The 24,695-nt window shown below is 44.3% G+C and overlaps 2 protein-coding genes across 2 annotated transcripts in view; both read left to right on the top strand.

Annotated features, from left to right (window-relative positions):
- LOC311131315 (kinesin-like protein KIF14) overlaps positions 1-11,553 on the top strand; it is a gene marked incomplete at its 5' end in the record, with an annotated part of 62,650 nt that extends 51,097 nt beyond the window's left edge. The window contains 2 exons of the mRNA XM_084164218.1: positions 8,824-8,965; positions 9,238-11,553. Coding sequence (XP_084020344.1) covers positions 8,824-8,965; positions 9,238-9,626 — 531 coding nt within the window. The 3' untranslated portion in view covers positions 9,627-11,553. The remainder of the gene's footprint in view (positions 1-8,823; positions 8,966-9,237) is intronic.
- Positions 11,554-12,168: 615 nt separating this feature from the next.
- LOC311131316 (adhesion G protein-coupled receptor D2) overlaps positions 12,169-24,695 on the top strand; it is a gene marked incomplete at its 5' end in the record, with an annotated part of 177,426 nt that continues 164,899 nt past the window's right edge. The window contains 3 exons of the mRNA XM_084164219.1: positions 12,169-12,204; positions 18,928-18,952; positions 21,883-22,116. Coding sequence (XP_084020345.1) covers positions 12,169-12,204; positions 18,928-18,952; positions 21,883-22,116 — 295 coding nt within the window. The remainder of the gene's footprint in view (positions 12,205-18,927; positions 18,953-21,882; positions 22,117-24,695) is intronic.

The following is a 24,695-nucleotide window of genomic DNA, read 5'->3' as shown; positions in this document are numbered from 1 at the left end:
ATAGGCAATTAGCAAGACACCCCCAATAAAGAAGTGGTTCTGCAGGTGGTGACCACAGACCACTTCTCAGTTCCTATGCTTCCTGGCTGATGTTTTGGTCACTTTTGAATGCTGGCAGTGCTTTCACTCTAGTGGTAGCATGAGACGGAGTCTACAACCCACACAAGTGGCTCAGGTAGTGCAGCTCATCCAGGATGGCACATCAATGCGAGCTGTGGCAAGAAGGTTTGCTGTGTCTGTCAGCGTAGTGTCCAGAGCATGGAGGCGCTACCAGGAGACGTGGAGGAGGCCGTAGGAGTGCAACAACCCAGCAGCAGGACTGCTACCTCCGCCTTTGTGCAAGGAGGAGATGGAGGAGCACTGCTAGAGCCCTGCAAAATGACCTCCAGCAGGCCACAAATGTGCATTTGTCTGCTCAAACGGTCAGAAACAGACTCCATGAGGGTGGTATGAGGGCCCGACGTCCACAGGTGGGGGTTGTGCTTACAGCCCAACGCCGTGCAGGACGTTTGGCATTTGCCAGATAACACCAAGATTGGCAAATTGCCACTGGCGCCCTGTGCTCTTCACAGATGAAAGCAGGTTCACACTGAGCACATGTGACAGACGTGACAGAGTCTGGAGACGCCGTGGAGAACGTTCTGCTGCCTGCAACATCCTCCAGCATGACCGGTTTGGCGGTGGGTCAGTCATGGTGTGGGGTGGCATTTCTTTGGGGGGCCGCACAGCTCTCCATGTGCTCGCCAGAGGTAGCCTGACTGCCATTAGGTACCGAGATGAGATCCTCAGACCCCTTTTGAGACCATATGCTGGTGCGGTTGGCCCTGGGTTCCTCCTAATGCAAGACAATGCTAGACCTCATGTGGCTGGAGTGTGTCAGCAGTTCCTGCAAGAGGAAGGCATTGATGCAATGGACTGGCCCGCCCGTTCCCCAGACCTGAATCCAATTGAGCACATCTGGGACATCATGTCTTGCTCCATCCACCAACGCCATGTTGCACCACAGACTGTCCAGGAGTTGGCGGATGCTTTAGTCCAGGTCTGGGAGGAGATCCCTCAGGAGACCATCCGCCACCTCATCAGGAGCATGCCCAGGCGTTGTAGGGAGGTCATACAGGCACGTGGAGGCCACACACACTACTGAGCCTCATTTTGACTTGTTTTAAGGACATTACATCAAAGTTGGATCAGCCTGTAGTGTGGTTTTCCACTTTAATTTTGAGGGTGACTCCAAATCCAGACCTCCATGGGTTGATAAATTTGATTTCCATTGATAATTTTTGTGTGATTTTGTTGTCAGCACATTCAACTATGTAAAGAAAAAAGTATTTAATAAGATTATTTCATTCATTCAGATCTAGGATGTGTTATTTTAGTGTTCCCTTTATTTTTTTGAGCAGTGTAGATACTTTTGTACCTGTTCTCTCCATCTTCACAAGGTCCTTTGCTGTTGTTCTGGGATTGATTTGCACTTTTCGCACCAAAGTACGTTCATCACTAGGAGACAGAACGCTTCTCCTTCCTGAGCGGCATGATGGCTGCGTGGTCGCGTGGTTTTTATACTTGCATACTATTGTTTGTACAGATGAACGTGGTACCTTCAGGTGTTTAGAAATTGCTCCCAAGGATGAACCAGACTTGTGGAGGTCTTTTTTTCTGTGGTCTTGGCTGATTTCTTTTGATTTTCCCATGATGTCAAGCAAAGAGGTACTAAGTTTGAAGGTAGGCCTTGAAATACATCCACAGGTACACCTCCAATTAACTCATATGATGTATATTAGCCTATAAGAAGCTTCTAAAGCCATGACATAATTTTCTGGAATTTTACAAGCTGTTTAAAGGCACAGTCAAATTAGTGTATGTAAACTTCTGACCCACTGGAATTGTGATACAGTGAATTATAAGTGAAATAATCTGTCTGTAAACAATTGTTGGAAAAATGACTTGTGTCATGCACAATGTACATGTCCTAACCGACTTGTGAAAACTATAGTTTGTTAACAAGAAATTTGTGGAGTGGTTGAAAAAATGAGTTTTATTGACTCCAACCTATGTGTGTAAACTTCTGACTTCAACTGTATGTATGCATGTATGTATGCATGCATGCATGTACAGTTGATGTCGGTAGTTTACATACACTTAGGTTGGAGTCATTAAAACTTGTTTATCAACCACTCCACAAATTTCTTGTTAACAAACTATAGTTTTGGCAAGTCGGTTAGGACATCTACTTTGTGCATGACACAAGTAATTTTTAAAACAATTGTTTGCAGACAGATTATTTCACTGTATCACATTTCCATTGGGTCAGAAGTTTACATACACTAAGTTGACTGTGCCTTTAAACAGCTTGGAAAATTCCAGAAAATTATGTCATGGCTATATAAGCTTCTGCTAGGCTAATTACATCATTTGAGTCAATTAGAGGTGTACCTGTGGATGTATTTCAAGGCCTACCTTCAAACTCCGTGCTTCTTTGCCTGACATCATAGGAAAATCAAAAGAAATCTGCCAAGACCTCAGAAGAAAATTTTGTTTATTTGGTTCATCCTTGGGAGCAATTTCCAAACGCCTGAAGGTACCACGTTAATCTGTACAAACAACAGTACGCAAGTGTAAACACCAAGGGACCATACAGCCGTCATACCGCTCAGGAAGGCGACGCGTTCTGTCTCCTAGAGTTGAACGTACTTTGGTGCAAAAAGTGCAAATCAATCCCAGAACAACAGCAAAGGTCGTTGTGAAGATGCTGGAGGAAGCAGGTACAAAAGTATCTATATCCACAGTAAAACGAGTCTTATACAGTGAGGGAAAAAAGTATTTGATCCCCTGCTGATTTTGTACGTTTGCCCACTGACAAAGAAATGATCAGTCTATAATTGTAATGGTAGGTTTATTTGAACAGTGAGAGACAGAATAACAACAAAAAAATCCAGAAACACGCATGTCAAAAATGTTATAAATTGATTTGCATTTTAATGAGGGAAATAAGTATTTGACCCCCTCTCAATCAGAAAGATTTCTGGCTCCCAGGTGTCTTTTATACAGGTAACGAGCTGAGATTAGGAGTACACTCTTAAAGGGAGTGCTCCTAATCTCAGCTTGTTACCTGTATAAAAGACACCTGTCCACAGAAGCAATCAATCAATCAGATTCCAAACTCTCCACCATGGCCAAGACCAAAGAGCTCTCCAAGGATGTCAGGGACAAGATTGTAGACCTACACAAGGCTGGAATGGGCTACAAGACCATCGCCAAGCAGCTTGGTGAGAAGGTGACAACAGTTGGTGTAATTATTCGCAAATGGAAGAAACACAAAATAACTGTCAATATCCCTCGGCCTGGGGCTCCATGCAAGATCTCACCTCGTGGAGTTGCAATGATCATGAGAACGGTGAGGAATCAGCCCAGAACTACACGGGAGGATCTTGTCAATGATGTCAAGGCAGCTGGGACCATAGTCACCAAGAAAACATTTGGTAACACACTACGCCGTGAAGGACTGAAATCGTGCAGCGCCCGCAAGGTCCCCCTGCTCAAGAAAGCACATATACAGGGCCGTCTGAAGTTGGCCAATGAACATCTGAATGATTCAGAGGAGAACTGGGTGAAAGTGTTGTGGTCAGATGAGACCAAAATGGAGCTCTTTACATAATCTCAACTCGCCGTGTTTGGAGGAGGAGGAATGCTGCCTATGACCCCAAGAACACCATCCCCACCATCAAACATGGAGGTGGAAACATTATGCTTTGGGGGTGTTTTTCTGCTAAGGGGACAGGACAACTTCACCGCATCAAAGGGACGATGGACGGGGCCATGTACCGTCAAATCTTGGGTGAGAACCTCCTTCCCTCAGCCAGGGCATTGAAAATGGGTTGTGGATGGGTATTCTATCATGACAATGACCCAAAACACACGGCCAAGGCAACAAAGGAGTTGCTCAAGAAGGAGCACATTAAGGTCCTGGAGTGGCCTAGCCAGTCTCCAGACCTTAATCCCATAGAAAATCTGTGGAGGGAGCTGAAGGTTCGAGTTGCCAAACGTCAGCCTCGAAACCTTAATGACTTGGAGAAGATCTGCAAAGAGGAGTGGAACAAAGTCCCTCCTGAGATGTGTGCAAACCTGATGGCCAACTACAAGAAACGTTTGACCTCTGTAACAAGGATTTTGCCACCAAGTACTAAGTCATGTTTTGCAGAGGGGTCAAATACTTATTTCCCTCATTAAAATGCAAATAAATTCATAACATTTTTGACATGCGTTTTTCTGGATTTTTTTGTTGTTCTTCTGTCTCTCAATGTTCAAATAAACCTACCATTAAATTAATTATAGACTGATCATGTCTTTGTCAGTGAGCAAACGTACAAAATCAGCAGGGGATCAAATACTTTTTTCCCTCACTGTGTCGACATAACCTGAAAAGCCCGTCCAGCAAGGAAGAAGCCACTGCTCCATAACCAACATAAAAAAGCCAGACTACGGTTTGCAACTGCACATGGGAACAAAGATTGTACTTTTTGGAGAAATGTACTCTGGTCTGATGAAACAAAAATAGAACTGTTTGGCCATAATGACCATCGTTATGTTTGGAGGAAGAAGGGGGTGCTTGCAAGCCCAAGAACACCATCCTAACCGTGACGCACGTGGGTGGCAGCATCATGCTGTGGGGGTGCTTTGCTGCAGGAGGGACTGGTGCACTTCACAAAATAGATGGCATCATGAGGAAGGAAAATTATGTGAAGCAACGTCTCAAGACATCAGTCAGGAAGATAAAGCTTGGTCGCAAATGGGTCTTCCAATTGGACAATGACCCCATGCATACTTCCGAAGTTGTGGCAAAATAGCTTAAGGACAACAAAGTCAAGGTATTGGAGTGGCCATCACAATGCCCTGACCTCAATCCTATAGAACATTTGTGGGCAGAACTGAAAATGTGTGTGTGAGCAAGGAGGCTTACAAACCGGACTCAGTTACATCAGCTCTGTCAGGAGGAATGGGCCAAAATTCACCCAACTTATTGTGGGAAGCTTGTGGAAGGCTACCTGAAACGTTTGACCCAAGTTAAACAATTTAAAGGTAATGCTGCCAAATACTAATTGAGTGTATGTAAACTTCTGAACCACTGGGAATGTTATGAAAGAAATTAAAAGCTGAAAAAAATCATTCTCTCTACTATTATTCTGACATTTAACATTCTTAAAATAAAGTGGTGATCCTAACTGACCTGAGACAGGGAATTTTTTTTAGGATTAAATATCAGGAATTGTGAAAAACTGAGTTTAAATGTATTTGACTAAGGTGTATGTAAACTTCCGACTTCAACTGTACATACATACACACACACACACAGTGCATTCGTCATGTATTCAGACCCTTTGACTTTTTCCACATTTTGTCGTTACCTTATTCTAAAATTGATTAAATAGTTTTTTTCCCTCATCAATCTACACACAATACCCCATAATGACAAAGCAAAAACAGATTAATTTTTTTGTGTACATTTATTATAAATAAATAAAAAACACATTTACATAAATATTCAGACCCTTTCCTCAGTATTTTGTTGAAGCACCTTTGGCAGCGAGTACAGCCTCGTGTCTTCTTGGGTATGACACTACAAGCTTGGCAGACCTGTATTTGGTGAGTTTCTCCCATTCTTCTCTGGAGATCCTCTCAAGCTCTGTCAGGTTGGATGGGGAGCGTCGCTGCACAGCTATTTTCAGGTCTCTCCAGAGATGTTAAATCGGGTTCAAGTCCGGGCTCTGGCTGGGCCACTCAACGACATTCAGAGACTTATTCCGAAGCCACTCCTGCGTCGTCTTGGCTGTGTGCTTAGGGTCATTGTCCTGTTGGAAGGTAAACCTTCACCTCAGTCTGAGGCCCTGAGCGCACTGAAGCAGGTTTTCATGAAGGACCTCTCTGTTCTTTGCTTTGTTCATCTTTCCCTCGTTCCGGACTAGTCTCCTAGTCCCTGCCGCTGAAAAACATCCCGACAGCAAGATGCTGCCACCACCATGCTTCACCGTAGGGATGGTGCCAGGTTGGCCAAACAGTTCAATCTTGGTTTTATCAGACCAGAGAATCTTGTTTCTCATGGTCTGAGAATTCTTTAGGTGCCTTTTGGCAAACTCCAAGCGGGCTGTCATGTGATTTTTACTGCGGAGTGGCTTCCGTCTGGCCACTCTACCATAAAGGCCTGATTGGTGGAGTGCTGCAGAGATGATTGTCCTTCTGGATGTTTTCTCCCATCTCCACAGAGGATCTCTAGAGCTCTGTCCATCGAGTTCTTGGTCACCTCCCTGACCAAGGCCCTTCTCCCCTGATTGCTCAGTTTTTCCAGGCGGCCAGCTCTAGGAAGAGTCTTGGTGGTTCCAAACTTCTTCCATTTAAGAATGACGGAGGCCACTGTGTTCTTGGTGACCTTCAATGCTGCAGAAATTTTTTGGTACCCTTCCTCAGATCTTTGCCTCAACACAATCCTGTCTCGGAAGTCTACGGACAATTCCTTCGACCTTATGGCTTGGTTTTTGGCTTGGTTTTTTGACTGTTTGAGGTTGTGGACAGTTGACTTTTATACTGATAACAAGTTCAAACAGGTGCCATTAATACAGGTAACGAGTGGAGGACAGAGGAGCCTCTTAAAGAAGAAGTTACAGGTCTGTGAGAGCCAGAAATTTTTTTTTCTCAATTTGTCTGTCATAGTTGACGTGTACCTATGATGAAAATTACAGGCCTCTCTCATCTTTTTAAGTGGGAGAACTTGCACAATTGGTGGCTGACTAAATACTTTTTTTCCCCACTGTATATATATATATTTTTTAAATATGTGCAAAAAAATCTAAATCTGTTTTTGCTTCGTAATTATGGGGTATTGTGTGTAGATTGAGGAAAATTAATTGAATATATTTTAGAATAAGGCTGTAACGTAACAAAATGTGGAAAAAGTCAAGGTCTGAATACTTTCCGAATGCACTCTGTATGTATATATGTATATATAAAAAATCTAGCACTGAAACAAAACGTAGGCTGAAAAGATGTCATAGGAAAAGACACCGTATTCACACTGATTTGTCACTTCAAGCCCAAATATATCATACTTTGACTAAAACAATGTCTTATTGACTTAAATCGTTGTGCAACATCATGGGTAAGCTTTGGCCCATCGTCTTTCAGCTCGAAAAAGTGGATTTCACAAGGGCCCCAGGACCAGCGAATGCAAAATAACCCCATAACATCAAAGATCCACCACCATATTTTACCGTAGGCATGAGGTACTCTAATGCATATGCTTTATTTTTCAACTCCAAACCCACCTATGGTATGCGTGGCCAAAGACCTCTATTTTCATGTAATCTAACCATAGTACCGGTTCCAATCCAAGTGCCAATGCCGTTTATCAAACTCCACGGTGCTATGGTCAGATGACATGAAAATGTAGCTCTTTGGCCTCGCACGCCAGTGGTGGGTTTGGTTTAGAAAAACAGAAGCATATGCAGAAAAGTACCTCATGCCTATGGTAAAATATGTTGGTGGATCTTTGATGTTAGGGGTTATTTTGCTTCCGCTGGTCTTGTGGCCTTTGTTTAGGTAAACTTCATCATGAACTTTACCAGGATATTTTAGCCAAAAACCTGGTTGCCTTTGCCAGGAGGCTGACACTTGGCCGCAAGTGGGTCTTCCAGCAAGACGTTAACCCCAAGCACACATCCGGACTTGAACCCCATTGAAACCTGTGGTTTGAACTGAAGAGAGCATTTGTTACGTGAATTATTTAACAAACTATTTCAGTGTCTCTGTGCGTCTCCCAAAAGGTTGTAAGTCTTTTGGGATTTAAGTAACGGACAGAGTCTCGATCTGCATAGTCAGAGATTTATTCATTGAGAATTCTGCCATCACAATTTCAGAGTCCATCTTTCATACTCATACAAAAACAAATCCCTCCCCTCTGTAGGCGGGCTGTAGTTTTCCACTCTAAAACTGCTCTACTGACCATCAGTTCACACACACACATATACACACATGCATACACACATACATACACACACACACACACACACACACATAGCCTACTCCCTGCATTACTCAGTTATTGCCGTTCTCACAATATTCTGCACCATGTTTTCATAAGTTTCTCTACTCCCTAAATTCCTCAGTTATCAGTTGCCTTTGTTGTCTGGCCTAACTCTTACTCACATTGCTAAATAGTGGCTCAATGCCATAGCCTTTACTGGTCCTACACTCACACATTTCTAACACATTACACACTGTTTCAGGGTGTAATAATTAGTCATTAATAATTCATCTATCAGCATTCCATAAGCGCAGATGAAGGATATCAAGGATCCTCGCAAAGGTAGGGTGCTGGAGTATTGAAAACAGGGCTGCCAATAATTGAGAGATTTATTTTATTTTATTATTTGTTAAACAAAATCTCTCTGAGCAATTGTATTAGTATAAAATAATATTATTTTCAAAAATGTTGCGCCTGCAATATAGCTCAGTATTTCTATTTATTTTAAACCGGTTTTTTGCTCATCTTTATCAAGGGTGCCAATAATTATGGACCTGACTGTTGAAATTGTCACAGGTTTTGTCGTTGCACCATTGTAGTGAGACAGTATTTGATTGGAATCAACAGTATTTCTGCATCATTAGTGTATGGAGGAAGGGCTTTAATAGGGTTAGCTACAGTATGTGAGGAAAAGGGTTCATCCCCTTGGAAAGGCACCATTTTCCAATTACATCAACTGTAACGTGTGTGTGTGAGAGAATGTGTTTTCCAATGACATTAACTGTAACATCTGTGCGTGTATGTGTGTACAGGAGAGGGAAGAAGGCTCCAAGAAGGGAGCTGAGGACCCTGATCCCTCACAGCTACACAGAGTGAGGAACACCGCAGCCAAGCTGTTCCAGCTCAACCAGGCCATCAGGCAGCTTCACGCTGCTCTCTCTCTCGCCCTCCGAGGTACTGACCGTCTGGCCTATGTGAAACATTGCTACAAAAACACAATGCCTGTGATTTAACTGACCTAAATGGCTTCCTTTTGATTTCCTTTTTATTTTGTGACTTCAACTTTGTGCTTGATAGATTTGAGCAATATTGTGGAACTGTAAACATGTGTTTCTATTATCTACCCATCATTAGTCTAATCATCCAGGAAAGCTAGATTCTGGCCACTATAGGGACCCAAAGAAATCAAACGACAAATGAAATACATGTATTTAACTCTTTCTCAGGTAAAAGCAGTGACTCCAGCCTCAGTGCCTGCCGAGAGGCTATCTCCACCTCCTCCAAGACCATCGACAAAGTCATTAACGGCCTCCCCAGGGGCGGCACAGGGGTGGCCACCGTCTCATCTAACCTACAGCTGCCCTGCCTGCAGACAGTCATGGCAGCCCGGGACGAGCTCCACTCTGCCCTGCAGTCCCTGAGTACTGCCTTCAACCCCCAGGGCCCTGAGGAGAAGAGGGGGTCTTCTGGCTCAGAGAAGAGCACACGGGAAAGGGGTCCGGTGAAGGAGGGGCCCCTGGTAGCTTCCGACATGGGAAGGAACAGAGGAGCCCTTAAGATTGTTTCTCTCTCTTCAGAGTTGTCTTCATCTAATGACGATGCACATTGGGTTTGATGCGCAGGCGGTTGATTAGCTGATCAGGGTCTTGTTCAGTAGGCATGAAACTGCCGAAAACAGGAAATGGGAATGTTGTACAATCTGAACTTGTCCAGTAAGGAACACTTGTTTTCGGCCAAAAAAAAATTGCTACGGTGTGCTCTAATGAACATAACCCAGATGATTGATGTAAAAGGTTACAGGCTCAATGCCATTAATAGAAAGAATCAACAATGAACTTTCTGTCCAATTGCACTAAAACCCCAGATGTATACACTGAACAAAAATATACTGTAGACGCAAAATGCAAGAATTTCTAAGATTTTACTGAGTTACAGTTCATATAAGGAAATCAGTCAATTGAAATAAATTCATTAGGACCTAATCTATGGATTTCACATGACTGGGAATACAGATATGCATCTGTTGGTCACAGATACCTTAAAAAAAAAAAAGGGGTGTGGATCAGAAAACCAGTCAGTATCTGGTGTGACCACCATTTGGCTCATGTTGTTCCGCTCCTCTTCAATGGCTGTGCGACATTGCTGGAAATTGGCTGGAACTGGAACACGCTGTCGTACACGTTGATCCAGAGCATCCCAAACTTGCACAATGGGTCCCATGTCTGGTGAGTATGCAGGCCATGGAAGAACTGGGACATTTTCAGCTTCCAGGAATTGTGTATAGATCCTTGCGACATGGGGCTAAGCATTATCATGCTGAAACATGAGGTGATGGCGGCGGGTGAATGGCATGACAATGGGCCTCAGGATCTTGTCACAGTATCTCTGTGCATTCAAATTGCCATCGATAAAATGCAATTGTGTTCGTTGTCTATATATTATGCCTGCCCATACCACTCTGTTCACAACGTTGACGTCAGCAAACTGCTCGCCAACACGACGCCATACACGCTGTCTGTCATCTACCCGGTACAGTTGAAACCGGGATTCATCCATGAAGAGCACACTTCTCTAGCATGCCAGTGACTATCGAAGGTAAGCATTTGCCCACTTTAGTCGGTTACGATGCCAAACTGCAGTCAGGTCAAGACCCTGGTGAGGACAATTTGCACAGAGATGAGCTTCCCTGAGACGGTTTCTGACAGTGCAGAAATTCTTCAGTTGTGCAAACCCACAGTTTCATCAGCTGTCCGGGTGGCTGGTCTCAGACCATCCCACAGGTGAAGAAGCCGGATGTGGAGGTCCTGGGCTGGCGTGGTTACACGTGGTCTGCGCTTGTGAGGCCGGTTGGACATACGACCAAATTCTCTAAAATGACGTTGTAGGCGGCTTATGGTAGAGAAATGAACATTCCCAGGCAACACCTCTGGTGGATATTCCTGCAGTCAGCATGCCAATTGCATGCTCCCTCAAAACTTGAGACATCTGTGGTGTTGTGTGGCAAAACTGCACATTTTAGAGTTGCCTTTTATTGTCCCCAGCACAAGTACACCTGTGTAATGATCATTCTGTTTAATCAGCTTCTTAATATGCCACACCTGTCAGGTGGATGGATTGTCTTGGCAAAGAAGACATGCTCACTAACAGGCATTTAAACACATTTGTGCACAATTTGAGATATATAATTGAATTGCACAGCAGTGGATTGTAACTATTTGGGAAAGATCTTCTCATTCTTGGTAAACTGTCTTTTTATGTAGTCTGTTCATAATCTTGCATTCATTGTAAATGTAGGTGAAGGCGCAACAACATTCTGTATTGTATGTAGCTCACTCAATGCTGTTAGAGGTGTCACATATCACAACCTATTCTAAGGAGTGGTTTCATTCATTGGGTCAACTATAATTTGCACTTAAAACCTTGCACAAAGTCCTTGTAATTTTTTGTCTTCTCTCATTATATGACACTTTTGCATCTCTTGGTAAATATTTGATACCTCACAATCATGTCACAATTTAAAAGTGAGTATAATAAATTCATAGTTCTGGACTTGTGTTTTTGTTGTTTTGTTTGTTTTTTCGTCTGGTCTCCATACATGCATATTTTGGTATCCTTTAATGCATATTGTGCAACAGCTTGTGAGTAAGCTCATTCTGTTTCTCTCGCGGAGCTAGAAACGTCTCCGTGCTTTTACACCCAACCTTCTCTCGCGCGCTCAGGCTCCGCATCACTTCATAAAATCTGATGTCACCTAGGAGGTTCCCTCAAGTTCATGAAATGTAAATCGAATGAGTAGTTTAGGGTTACAAACAACGACAGACTTGTTTTTGTTAATTACTTTTGTTGAGGAAATGTACTGCAGGAGGATTAATTGACAAATATTTCAATCGCACGACAGCTTCGAAATGTCGATGGAGGTGGACTAAAGAATACGCACGAAAACTTTTGAGTGTGAACGAATGGTGTCCAATCTCAGGTAGGTGTGAAGTACTGTTAGTCATTTAACTTAAATGTTAGTGTGAATATAATAATTATATCTGGACATGTAGCTTGTGCCTTTGGTGCAACCTTAAATTAAGTTGAATTAGATTGCCTTTATCGATGGATAAATTCTCAAGACCGTACTAACAATTTCACATTGACTTCCATTTCAAAGGATGCAGTGGTTTGGGATAATATACCCCAATTTACTTGTAAGTGCATTGTTTTCATTATTCTAGCGCATGTTTTATATACGAAAGAATGTGTTATTGAACTTTCATACTGCCTTTATAAAGGGTCCACCCTATGTTCCCTAAGACCTATGTTCCCTCAGTACCCACTGAACAAATTTCCATCATAATTGGCATCAATATTGGGGAATAAGGGCCTGATTCAGATTTAGGAAATTTATTTTGCAACGCTCGCTCACGCAACGTGGGTGGTGTGGTCAGCATGTTAGATTATTTTTTGCCCTCCCGCGCCACTTTATACACAGAAGATCTGTGCTAAACATAGAATCACATGGTTTGTCTCTGACCGCCAATAAATTCAGAACAAAGTTGACTACAAATACAAAGTTGCCAATGTCCTTGCAATTGATACAACCAAGTGATGTATAAAAAGATGCTTCAAATGAAAACCGAGAACTGCATTAAAATATAAACAGTAGGCTATAGGCCAATTTCAATCATATTGAAATACATTTCATGTTCAATCGATTTCTATTTTACTACTTGTACGCTACTGTTAGTAATTTGTCAAGCACCCAAGCTAACTGGCTAACTTTGGGTAGCTTGCTAACTACTTCCAGACACAAATGAGAGAACACCTAACTCTGACCATTTTACTCGCCCTAGCAGAGCTGGTTAGGCTGTTCTCATGTTATCCAGAACGTTGGTGACTGTAACTGTGCTGCTGGCAACAATTTAATTACGCTTTTTTGCCGACGTTTACTGACACCGGCCATATTCAACGGGTGTTGAGCTTTCGTAAATTATTCTGCGCTCTGGCACACTCAGACGAGAGTGCTCTGAAATCGGAGTAGATAGCCAGAGTGAATTTACGAACGCACCCTAGGTTAGAACGCTCTAATCAACCCTATTCCTCGGCCAGAGGGTCCAGTGTGCGCTTTGAACGCGCCGAGAGCGAAACGCTCTGAATTTATGAACCGACATTCTGACAACGCTTTGAGTTTACGAAAGCCCAGAAAACACTCTGGCACTCCAGATTAAATTAACAAACACACCCGTAGTATAAACCAGCCTTTAGTCTTGAAATCTTTGGTTGTTTAGTACATGGCCTCACATGTGAATCCTTAAAGTGATAGGTGGGGATAAAGCTTAAGAGAGCGTGAACGATGCTGAATGGGTGTAGACAAATAAGAGCTCTCCAGTATGTGTACCAAAACATTTAAGGGACATTTTCTCAGAAGTGATTTGACAAGTTTATCAACTTTCAATGCAGAATTACTTTCCCATTGTTCCTCAACTGTAATGTATGATATACAATTTTCTAGCTCCTCTTCAATGGCTGTGTGAAGTTGCTGGATATTGGCGGGAACTGGAACACGCTGTCGTACACGTCAATCTATAGCATCCCAAACATGCCCATTGGTGACATGTCGGGTGAGTGCAGGGCATGGAAGAACTGGGACATTTTCAGCTTCCAGGAATTGTGTACAGATCCTAGTGACATGGGGCCGTGCATTATCATGCTGAAACATGAGGTGAAGGCGGCAGATGAATGGCACAACAATGGGCCTCAGGATATCGTCACGGTATCTCTGTGCATTCAAATTGCCATTGATAAAATGCAATTGTGTTCGTTGTCCGTAGCTTATGCCTGCCCATACCATAACCCCACCGCCACCATGGGGCACTCTGTTTACAAGTTGTGCACTCGCCCACACAATACCATACACGTGATCTGCGGTTGTGAGGCCGGTTGGAAGTACTGCCAAATTCTCTAAAACAAAGTTGGAGGGGCCTTATGGTAGAGAAATGGACGTTCAGTTCTCTGGGAACAGCTCTGGTAGACATTCCTGCAGTCAGCATGCCAATTGCACGGTCCCTCAAAACTTGACACCTTTGGCATTGTGTTGTGTGACAAAACAGCACATTTTAGAGTGGACTTTTATTGTCCCCAGCACAAGTACGCCTGTTTACTGTCTTGATATGCCACACCTGTCAGGTGTATGGATTATCTTGGCAAAGGACAAATGCTCACTAACAGGGATGTAAACAAATTTCTGCACAAAATTTGTGATAAATCATATTTTTGTGTATATGGAACATTTCTGGGATCTTTTATTTCAGCTCATGAAACATGGGACCAACACTTTACATAATAATAATATGCCATTTAGCAGACGCTTTTATCCAAAGCGACTTACAGTCGTGCGTGCATACATTTTTTTGTGTATGGGTGGTCCCGGGGATCGAACCCACTACCTTGGCGTTACAAGCGCCGTGCTCTACCAGCTGAGCTACAGAGGACCACACATGTTACATTTATATTTTTATTCAATGTATATTCCACTAATTTCCCTAATGTGGACAGTTTGTGTTACTACCATACATTTTCTTAGAACACAGTTAATTTTCGAACTCTCCAATGGCACTGAAAATTTGGGGTGGTCTCTCTATAAAAGTCGCTGGCCACACACCAATACATGGGTTTGACAGTCAAACTGTGACTTTAAATGGTTTGTTCCCTTTTCCGTGATGGCAGCCTCCCGAAATCAACATCTGACATTCCAAAATATAGACATAAGCCTTCTACAAGTTCTCATTTAACCAACCATGTATAGGTTATTCCAAATTTCTGTGTGGCCTTTGAATATTGTTAGTTTAAACAGCGCTACACTGCAAACGTTTGTCTCCTGTTCTATTGATTTCAGCATGATATCGAGGAAGTGATTAACAAAAAAAGTGTTGCGTTACACTTCCCGCGTTGGCGGAAGTGCAACACTTCAAAATGTAGCTAGCTGTCATTTACAAATTATCCTCCAACCAGTGATGTACACATTATTCCCAGATTCCATGTGGTTTTTTAGCTGTTTTAACAGGAAGTGCAACGTCATCTCCCCTCTCTTCTCTCGTGCAATTGATTTCAACGTAATATGAGTGATTGACAAAACAGTGTTGCGTTTCTCTTCCTGTTTTGGTGACCCCTGTATCAAAATGTACAATAGCTGACTGTGTTCTGCAGGTTGTTGTCTAACCAGTGATGTAAAAATATCTCCAGTTTCCATGTGGTTTTTGAGTTGTGGTAGTTTCAACAGCGCACCCCCCCACCCCCCCATTGATGAGTTTTTGGTGTGTGCAGTTTATAAGGTGCCCGTTTAAAAAAAATACAAGTAATATGATAACTATTGTTGTATACAGTGGGGAGAACAAGTATTTGATACACTGCCGATTTTGCAGGTTTTCCTACTTACAAAGCATGTAGAGGTCTGTCATTTTTATCATACGTACACTTCAACTGTGAGAGACGGAATCTAAAACAAAAATCCAGAAAATCACATTGTATGATTTTTAAGTAATTCAATTGCATTTTATTGCATGACATAAGTATTTGATCACCTACCAACCAGTAAGAATTCCGGCTCTCACAGACCTGTTAGTTTTTCTTTAAGAAGCCCTCCTGTTCTCCACTCATTACCTGTATTAACTGCACCTCTTTGAACTCGTTACCTGTATAAAAGACACCTGTCCACACACTCAATCAAACAGACTCCAACCTCTCCACAATGGCCAAGACCAGAGAGCTGTGTAAGGACATCAGGGATACAATTGTAGACCTGTACAAGGTTGGGATGGGCTACAGGACAATAGGCAAGCAGCTTGGTGAGAAGGCAACAACTGTTGGTGCAATTATTAGAAAATGGAAGAAGTTCAAGATGACGGTCAATCACCCTCGGTCTGGGGCTCCATGCAAGATCTCACCTCATGGGGCATCAATGATCATGAGGAAGGTGAGGGATCAGCCCAGAACTACACGGCAGGACCTGGTCAATGACCTGAAGAGAGCTGGGACCACAGTCTCAAAGAAAACCATTAGTAACACACTACGCCGTCATGGATTAAAATCCTGCAGCGCACGCAAGGTCCCCCTGCTCAAGCCAGCGCATGTCCAGGCCCGTCTGAAGTGTGCCAATGACCATCTGGATGATCCAGAGGAGAAATGGGAGAACGTCATGTGGTCTGATGAGACAAAAATATAGGTTTTTGGTCTAAACTCCACTCGCCATGTTTGGAGGAAGAAGAAGGATGAGTACAACCCCAAGAACACCATCCCAACCGTGAAGCATGGAGGTGGAAACATCATTCTTTGGGGATGCTTTTCTGCAAAGGGGACAGGACGACTGCACCGTATTGAGGGGAGGATGGATGGGGCCATGTATCGCGAGATCTTGGCCAACAACCTCCTTCCCTCAGTAAGAGCATTGAAGATGGGCCGTGGCTGGGTCTTCCAGCATGACAACGACCCGAAACACACAGCCCGGGCAACTAAGGAGTGGCTCCGTAAGAAGTATCTCAAGGTCCTGGAGTGGCCTAGCCAGTCTCCAGACCTGACCCCAATAGAAAATCTTTGGAGGGAGCTGAACGTCCGTATTGCCCAGCGACACCCCCGAAACCTGAAGGATCTGGAGAAGGTCTGTATGGAGGAGTGGGCCAAAATCCCTGCTGCAGTGTGTGCAAACCTGGTCAAGACCTACAGGAAACGTATGATCTCTGTAACTGCAAACAAAGGTTTCTGTACCAAATATTAAGTTCTGCTTTTCTGATGTATCAAATACTTATGTCATGCAATAAAATGCAAATTCATTACTTAAAAATCATACAATGTGATTTTCTGGATTTTTGTTTTAGATTCCGTCTCTCACAGTTGAAGTGTACCTATGATAAAAATTACAGACCTCTACATACTTTGTAAGTAGGAAAACCTGCAAAATCGGCAGTGTATCAAATACTTGTTCTCCCCATTTACATTTTAGTCATTTAGCAGACGCTCTTATCCAGAGCGACTTACATTATCTTTTTATTTTTCATACTGGCCCCCCGTGGGAATCGAACCCACAACCCTGGCGTTGCAAACGCCATGCTCTACATCCCTGCCGGCCATTCCCTCCCCTACCCTGGGCCAATTGTGCGCCGCCCCATGGGTCTCCCGGTCGTGGCCGGCTACGACAGAGCCTGGATTCGAACCAGGATCTCTAGTGGCACAGCTAGCACTGCGATGCAGTGCCTTAGACCACTGCGCCACTCGGGAGACTTTGTCCCCACTGTATATACTGTATGTGTAGATAGTACATTTTATGTTTAGGTTTCCAATATATCACAAACTGTTTCTGCATATTGGTTATTGATTTGGACACTTTAAAACTGTGTTTTGACATTGAGGTATTTATCAAAATATTGTCAACAGGAAGCAGTGATAGCATCATTTTGAACTTAAGTTTTAGGAATATAAATTAAACTTTCAAAATTCATTTTCAATGGTATTGTACTTAATCGGGTAAATACTAATGAATGAGTCCAAAAACGTGCTCTGATTGATTTATTTTGATGATATACCAGAAATCACCAAAACGGGTTTGCCCTGCCTAGTATTGAATCATTGGTGACTGGAAGTTGAAAAATATCTCTTCCTTTCTATTTCATCGAGCTCTTTGGCATCAACTCAACTCGCCGTGTTTGGAGGAGGAGGAATGCTGCCTATGACCCCAAGAACACCATCCCCACCGTCAAACATGGAGGTGGAAACATTATGCTTTGGGGGTGTTTTTCTGCTAAGGGGACAGGACAACTTCACCGCATCAAAGGGACGATGGACGGCGCCATGTACTGTCAAATCTTGGGTGAGAACCTCCTTCCCTCAGCCAGGGCATTGAAAATGGGTCGTGGATGGGTATTCCAGCATGACAATGACCCAAAACACACGGCCAAGGCAACAAAGGAGTGGCTCAAGAAGAAGCACATTAAGGTCCTGGAGTGGCCTAGCCAGTCTCCAGACCTTAATCCCATAGAAAATCTGTGGAGGGAGCTGAAGGTTCGAGTTGCCAAACGTCAGCCTCGAAACCTTAATGACTTGGAGAAGATCTGCAAAGAGGAGTGGGACAAAATCCCTCCTGAGATGTGTGCAAACCTGGTGGCCAACTACAAGAAACGTCTGACCTCTGTGATTGCCAACAAGGGTTTTGCCACCAAGTCCTAAATCATGTTTTGCACAGGGGTCAAAAACGTATTTCTCTCATTAAAATGCAAATCAATTTATAACATTTTTGACATGTGTTTTTCTGGATTTTTGTTGTTGTTATTCTGTCTCTCACTGTTCAAATAAACCTACCATTAAAATTATAGACTGATCATGTCTTTGTCAGTGGGCAAACGTACAAAATCAGCAGGGGATCAAATACTTTTTTCCCTCACTGTAGGGCTGTGGGAACTGAGGGAACATAGGGCTGTGGGAACTGAGGGAACCTAGGGCTGTTGGAACTGAGGGAACATGAGGTTGAGGGAACATGAGGTTGAGGGAACATGAGGTTGAGGGAACATGAGGCTGAGGGAACATGAGGCTGAGGGAACATAAGGCTGAGGGAACATACGGCTGAGGGAACATACGGCTGAGGGAACATACGGCTGAGGGAACATACGGCTGGGGGAACATAGACATGGTCAGGCTACTCAGACCATGGATACGCTAGTGTACAGCATACATTGTTTTAAAACACCTAAATGGACACATTTTCTTTATCATAGGCTAGTTCAAAAGCACAAATATTATTCTTACCACAACATGTGTTTATATAGCTATATGTAGTAGGGGTCCCCAGTATTCCACTAGTTACACTTGATAGCGATTTAGATAAGACATAAAATGTCAGGAATCAAATGATAATTCAATAACCTAGGTTTTGTTTTATTCCATAGATTTGGTTTCATCACTGTACATCAGGTAAGTAGTCTTTAACCTGTAGACATGTCAGTGATATATACTGAGTTAAAGCTGATAGTAACATTGCATAACAGCCACCATGAACTGTAACCTACAAGGCATGAATGACAAAGTTATAACCTATAGTTATTACTTGAGTTCTCGTACAATTGTAAGAACTCATGACTTCACCGCACTTAATGGGGGTTGAACCATAATTCTATCCTCCTGATTCCTGCTTACAAGCAAAAACTGAAGCAGGAAGTACCAGTTACTCGCTCAATATGAAAGTGGTTAGATGACGCGGATGCTACGCTACAGACGCGGATGCTACGCTACAGGACTGTTTTGCTAGCACAGACTGGAAAATTTTCCGGGATTGAGTTGAGGAGTATACCATCTTAGTCACCGGCTTCATCAATAAGTGCATCGACGACCGTACGTACACAGTGACCGTACGTACATATCCCAACCAGAAGCCATGGATTACAGGCAACATCTGTACCGAGCTAAAGGCTAGAGCTGCCGCTTTCAAGGAGCGGGACACTAATCCAGACGCTTATAAGAAATCCCGCTATGGCCTCAGATGAACCATCAAACAGGCAAAGTGTCAATACAGGACTAAGATTGAATCCTACTACACTGGCTCTGACGCTCGTCAGATGTGGCAGGGCTTGCAAACTATTACGGACTACAAAGGGAAACCCAGCCGCGAGTTGCCCAGTGACACGAGCCTACCAGACGAGCTAAATACATTTTATGTTCGCTTCGAGGCAAGCAACACTGAAGCATGCATGAGAGCACCATCTGTTCTGGACGACTGTGTGATCATACTCTCCATAACCGATGTGAGCAAGACCTTTAAACAGGTCAACATTCACAAGGCCCCGGGGCCAGATGGATTACCAGGACGTGTACTCAGAGCATGCGCGGACCAACGGCAAATGTCTTCACTGACATTTTAAATCTCTCCCTGACCGAGTCTGTAATTCCTACATGTTTCAAGCAGACCACCATAGTCCCTGTGCACAAGAAAGCGAAGGTAACTTGCCTAAATGACTACCGCCCCGTAGCAATCTCAATCGCACTCCACACTGCCCTTTCCCACCTGGACAAAAGGAACACCTGTGTAAGAATGCTGTTCATTGACTACAGCTCAGCATTCAAAACCATAGTGCCCACAAAGCTCATCACTAACCGAAGGACCCTGGGACTAAACACCTCCCTCTGCAACTGGATCCTGGAATTCCTGACGGGCTGCCACCAGGCGGTAAGGGTAGGCAACAATACACCTGCCAAGCTGATCCTCAACACGGAGGCCCCTCAGGGGTGAGTGCATAGTCCCCTCCTGTACTCCCTGTTCACCCACGGCTGCGTGGCCAAGCCCGACTCCAACACCATCATTAAGTTTGCTAACGACACAACTTTGGTAGGCCTGATCACCGACAACGATGAGACAGCCTATAGGGAGGAGGTCTGAGACCTGGCAGTGTGGTGCCAGGACAACAACCTTTCCCTCAACATGAGCAAGACAAAGGAGCTGATCGTGGACTACAGGAAAAGGAGGGCCGAACACGTGCCCATTCACATCGACGGGGCTGTAGTGGAGCGGGTCGAGAGTTTCATGTTCCTTGGTGTCCACATCACCAACAAACTATCATGGTCCAAACACACCAAGACAGCCGTGAAGAGGGCACGACAACACCTTTTCCCCCTCAGGAGACTGAAAATATTTGGCATGGGTCCCCAGATCCTCAAAAAGTTCTACAGCAGCACCATCGAGAGCATCCTGACCGGTTGCATCACCGCCTGGTATGGCAACTGCTCGCCATCCAACCGTAAGGCGCTACAGAGGGTAGTGCGTACGGCCCAGTACATCACTGGGGCCAAGCTTCCTGCCTTCCAGGACCTATATACTAGGCGGTGTCAGAGGAAGGCCCAAAAAATTGTCAAAGACTCCAGTCACCCAAGTCATAGACTGTTCTCTCTGCTACCGCACGGCAAGCGGTACCGGAGCGCCAAGTCTAGGTCCAAAAGGCTCCTTAACAGCTTCTACCCCCAAGCCATAAGACTCCTGAACAATTCATAAAATGGCCACCCGGACTATTTACATTGACACCGCAACCCCCCCCCCCCCCCCCCCCCACACACACCTTTGTTTTTACACTGCTGCTACTCGCTGTTTATTATCTATGCATAGTCACTTTACCCCTACCTACATGTACAAATTACCTCGACTAACCTGTACCCCCGCACATTGACTCTGTACAGGTACCCCCTGTAATAGCCTCGTTATTGTTATTTTATTGTGTTACTTTTTATTATATTTTTTACTTTAGTTGACTTAGTAAATATTTTCTGAACTCTATTTCTTGAACTGCATTGTTGGTTAAGAGCTTGTAATTAAGTTTTTCATGGTAAGGTCTACACCTGGTGAATTTGCTGCATGTGACAAATACAATTTGATTTGATTTAGCATGTGGTCTCAGTTATACTGTACGTCCAGCAGTCACCAGTTGCCTGTCATTAATCTCCCACTATGCTGAGATCATGCAAAATGGCCATTGTTGACCAAGAACATGGTTGACCAGCGGTCCAAGAAAGCCATAGCGCAATGACAGCCACTATAAGTCTCTGTATTTCCTAGCAGTGCATACGAATTCCTCGATAGTGAGCTCCGTTGTTAACCAGGGTTGTGTTCATTTGGGCACACTGTAGCAAAATGTTAGAAAACCTATTGCAATTTTTGGACAAGTTCAGATAGTGGCTCCCCATTTCCAACAGCTTTCCATTTTGTGAAAACGGACTGGAACAGTGAGGGACTACCTGGACCTGTTCAATGAGAAAAGCTTATTTTCTGATTTATTTGGCAAAAGGCTTCAAAACCGTTGGTACCCTAATGAACATGACCCCTCTCCTCTCATCAACCTCTCTTTGTGTTCTCTGGGCAGATACAGTTTTGATGTTGGAGAACAGGACCCTGTTCACATACGACGAGTCCTACTACGAGTACGTACCCGACAGGCTACAGTGGCATGGGGCCGGACGCCTCTGTAACCAGCGCTCAGGGGCCTTAGCCACGGTCTCCAACAACTTTGAGAACCGAGAGCTCACCACCTTCTTAAAGTCCCTGAACATAACCCACCCCGTGTGGATCGCCAGGAAAGTCATGACACACTTAAAGAGTGAGTTCAGTCACTATGCCATTGCCATATTTGACACTTTTGAGATTTCAGCACCTTCTCTGTCTCACAGTAGGGTCTTGGTGCCTCCAAAATACGGCAGACATTTTAAATTGGACTGACCACATGGCAATTGGCCTTACTATCCTGCAGTCTAGTGAATAAGTCTTTGCAACCTAAATATGACCACAATTGGAGTTGCGTAATATCGTTCTGTCCCTTTTATGTCTGTGTCCAAGTTGTACAGTGGCTTGCGAAAGTGGCATTTTTCCTATTTTGTTGCCTTACAACCTGGAATTAAAATGGATTTGTATCATTTGATTTACACAACATGCCTACCACTTTGAAGATGCAAAATAAAATAAATTGTGAAACAAACAAGAAATAAGACAAAAAAACGGAAAACTTGAGCGTACATAGCTATTCACCCCCCCAAAGTCAATACTTTGTAGAGCCACCTTTTGCAGCAATTACAGCTGCAAGTCTCTTGGGGTATGTCTCTATAAGCTTGGCACATCTAGCCACTGGGATTTTTGCCCATTCTTCAAGGCAAAACTGCTCCATCTCCTTCAAGTTGGATGGGTTCCACTGGTGTACAGCAATCTTTAAGTCATGGGCTTTGACTAGGCCATTCCAAGACATTTACATGTTTCCCCTTAAACCACTCGAGTGTTGCTTTAGCAGTATGCTTAGGGTCATTGTCCTGCTGGAAGGTGAACTGAAACAGGTTTCCCTCAAGAATTCTGACCAGTTTCCCAGGTTTTGCCGATGAAGAACATCCCCACAGCATGATGCTGCCACCACCATGCTTCACTGTGGGGATGGTGTTCTCTGGGTGATGAGAGGTGTTGGGTTTGCGCCAGACATAGCGTTTTCCTTGATGGCAAAAAAGCTAAATTTTAGTCTCATCTGACCAGAGTACCTTCTTCCATATGTTTGTGGAGTCTCCCACATGCCTTTTGGCGAACACCAAATTGCTTTTTTCTGGCCACTCTCCCATAAAGCCCAGCTCTGTGGAGTGTACGGCTTAAAGTGGTCCTATGGACAGATACTCCAATCTCCGCTGTGGAGCTTTGCAGCTCCTTCATGGTTATCTTTGGTCTCTTTGTTGCCTCTCTGATTAATGCCCTCCTTGCCTGTTCCATGAGTTTTGGTGGGCGGCCCTCTCTTGGCAGGTTTGTTGTGGTGCCATATTCTTTCCATTTTTTAATAATGGATTTAATGGTGCTCCGTGGGATGTTAAACGTTTCTGATATTTTAAAAAAACCCAACCCTGATCTGTACTTTTCCACAACTTTGTCCCTGACCTGTTTGGAGAGCTCCTTGGTCTTTATGGTGCCGCTTGCTTGGTGGTGCCCCTTGCTTAGTGATGTTGCACACTCTGGGGCCTTTCAGAACAGGTGTATATACACTGCTCAAAAAAATTAAGGGAACACTTAAACAACACAATGTAACTCCAAGTCAATCACACTTCTGTGAAATCAAACTGTCCACTTAGGAAGCAACACTGATTGACAATACATTTCACATGCTGTTGTGCAAATGGAATAGACAACAGGGGGAAATTATAGGCAATTAGCAAGACACCCCCAATAAAGGAATGGTTCTGCAGGTGGTGACCACAGACCACTTCTCAGTTCCTATGCTTCCTGGCTGATGTTTTGGTCACTTTTGAATGCTGGCGGTGCTTTCACTCTAGTGGTAGCATGAGACGGAGTCTACAACCCACACAAGTGGCTCAGGTAGTGCAGCTCATCCAGGATGGCACATCAATGCGAGCTGAGGCAAGAAGGTTTGCTGTGTCTGTCAGCGTAGTGTCCAGAGCATGGAGGCGCTACCAGGAGACAGGCCAGTACATCAGGAGACGTGGAGGAGGCAGTAGGAGGGCAACAACCCAGCAGCAGAACCGCTACATCCGCCTTTGTGCAAGGAGGAGCAGGAGGAGCACTGCCAGAGCACTGCAAAATGACCTCCAGCAGGCCACAAATGTGCATGTGTCTGCTCAAACGGTCAGAAACAGACTCCAAAAGGGTGGTATGAGGGCCCGACGTCCACAGGTGGGGGTTGCGCTTACAGCCCAACACCGTGCAGGACGTTTGGCATTTGCCAGAGAACACCAAGATTGGCAAATTCGCCACTGGCGCCCTGTGCTCTTCACAGATGAAAGCAGGTTCACACTGAGCACATGTGACAGACGTGACAGAGTCTGGAGACGCCGTGGAGAACGTTCTGCTGCCTGCAACATCCTCCAGCATGACCAGTTTGGCGGTGGGTCAGTCATGGTGTGGAGTGGCATTTATTTGGGGGGCCGCACAGCCCTCCATGTGCTCGCCAGAGGTAGCCTGACTGCCATTAGGTACCGAGATGAGATCCTCAGACCCCTTGTGAGACCATATGCTGGTGCGGTTGGCCCTGGGTTCCTCCTAATGCAAGACAATGCTAGACCTCATGTGGCTGGAGTGTGTCAGCAGTTCCTGCAAGAGGAAGGCATTTATGCTATGGACTGGCCCGCCCGTTCCCCAGACCTGAATCCAATTGAGCACATCTGGGACATCATGTCTCGCTCCATCCACCAACGCCAC

This window comes from Coregonus lavaretus, assembly GCF_964263955.1.
Source record: "Coregonus lavaretus genome assembly, chromosome: 6".
NCBI classification, from domain to species: domain Eukaryota; kingdom Metazoa; phylum Chordata; class Actinopteri; order Salmoniformes; family Salmonidae; genus Coregonus; species Coregonus lavaretus.
Note: the sequence above shows the minus strand (reverse complement) of the source record. Positions and strands in the feature narration are given on the sequence as shown.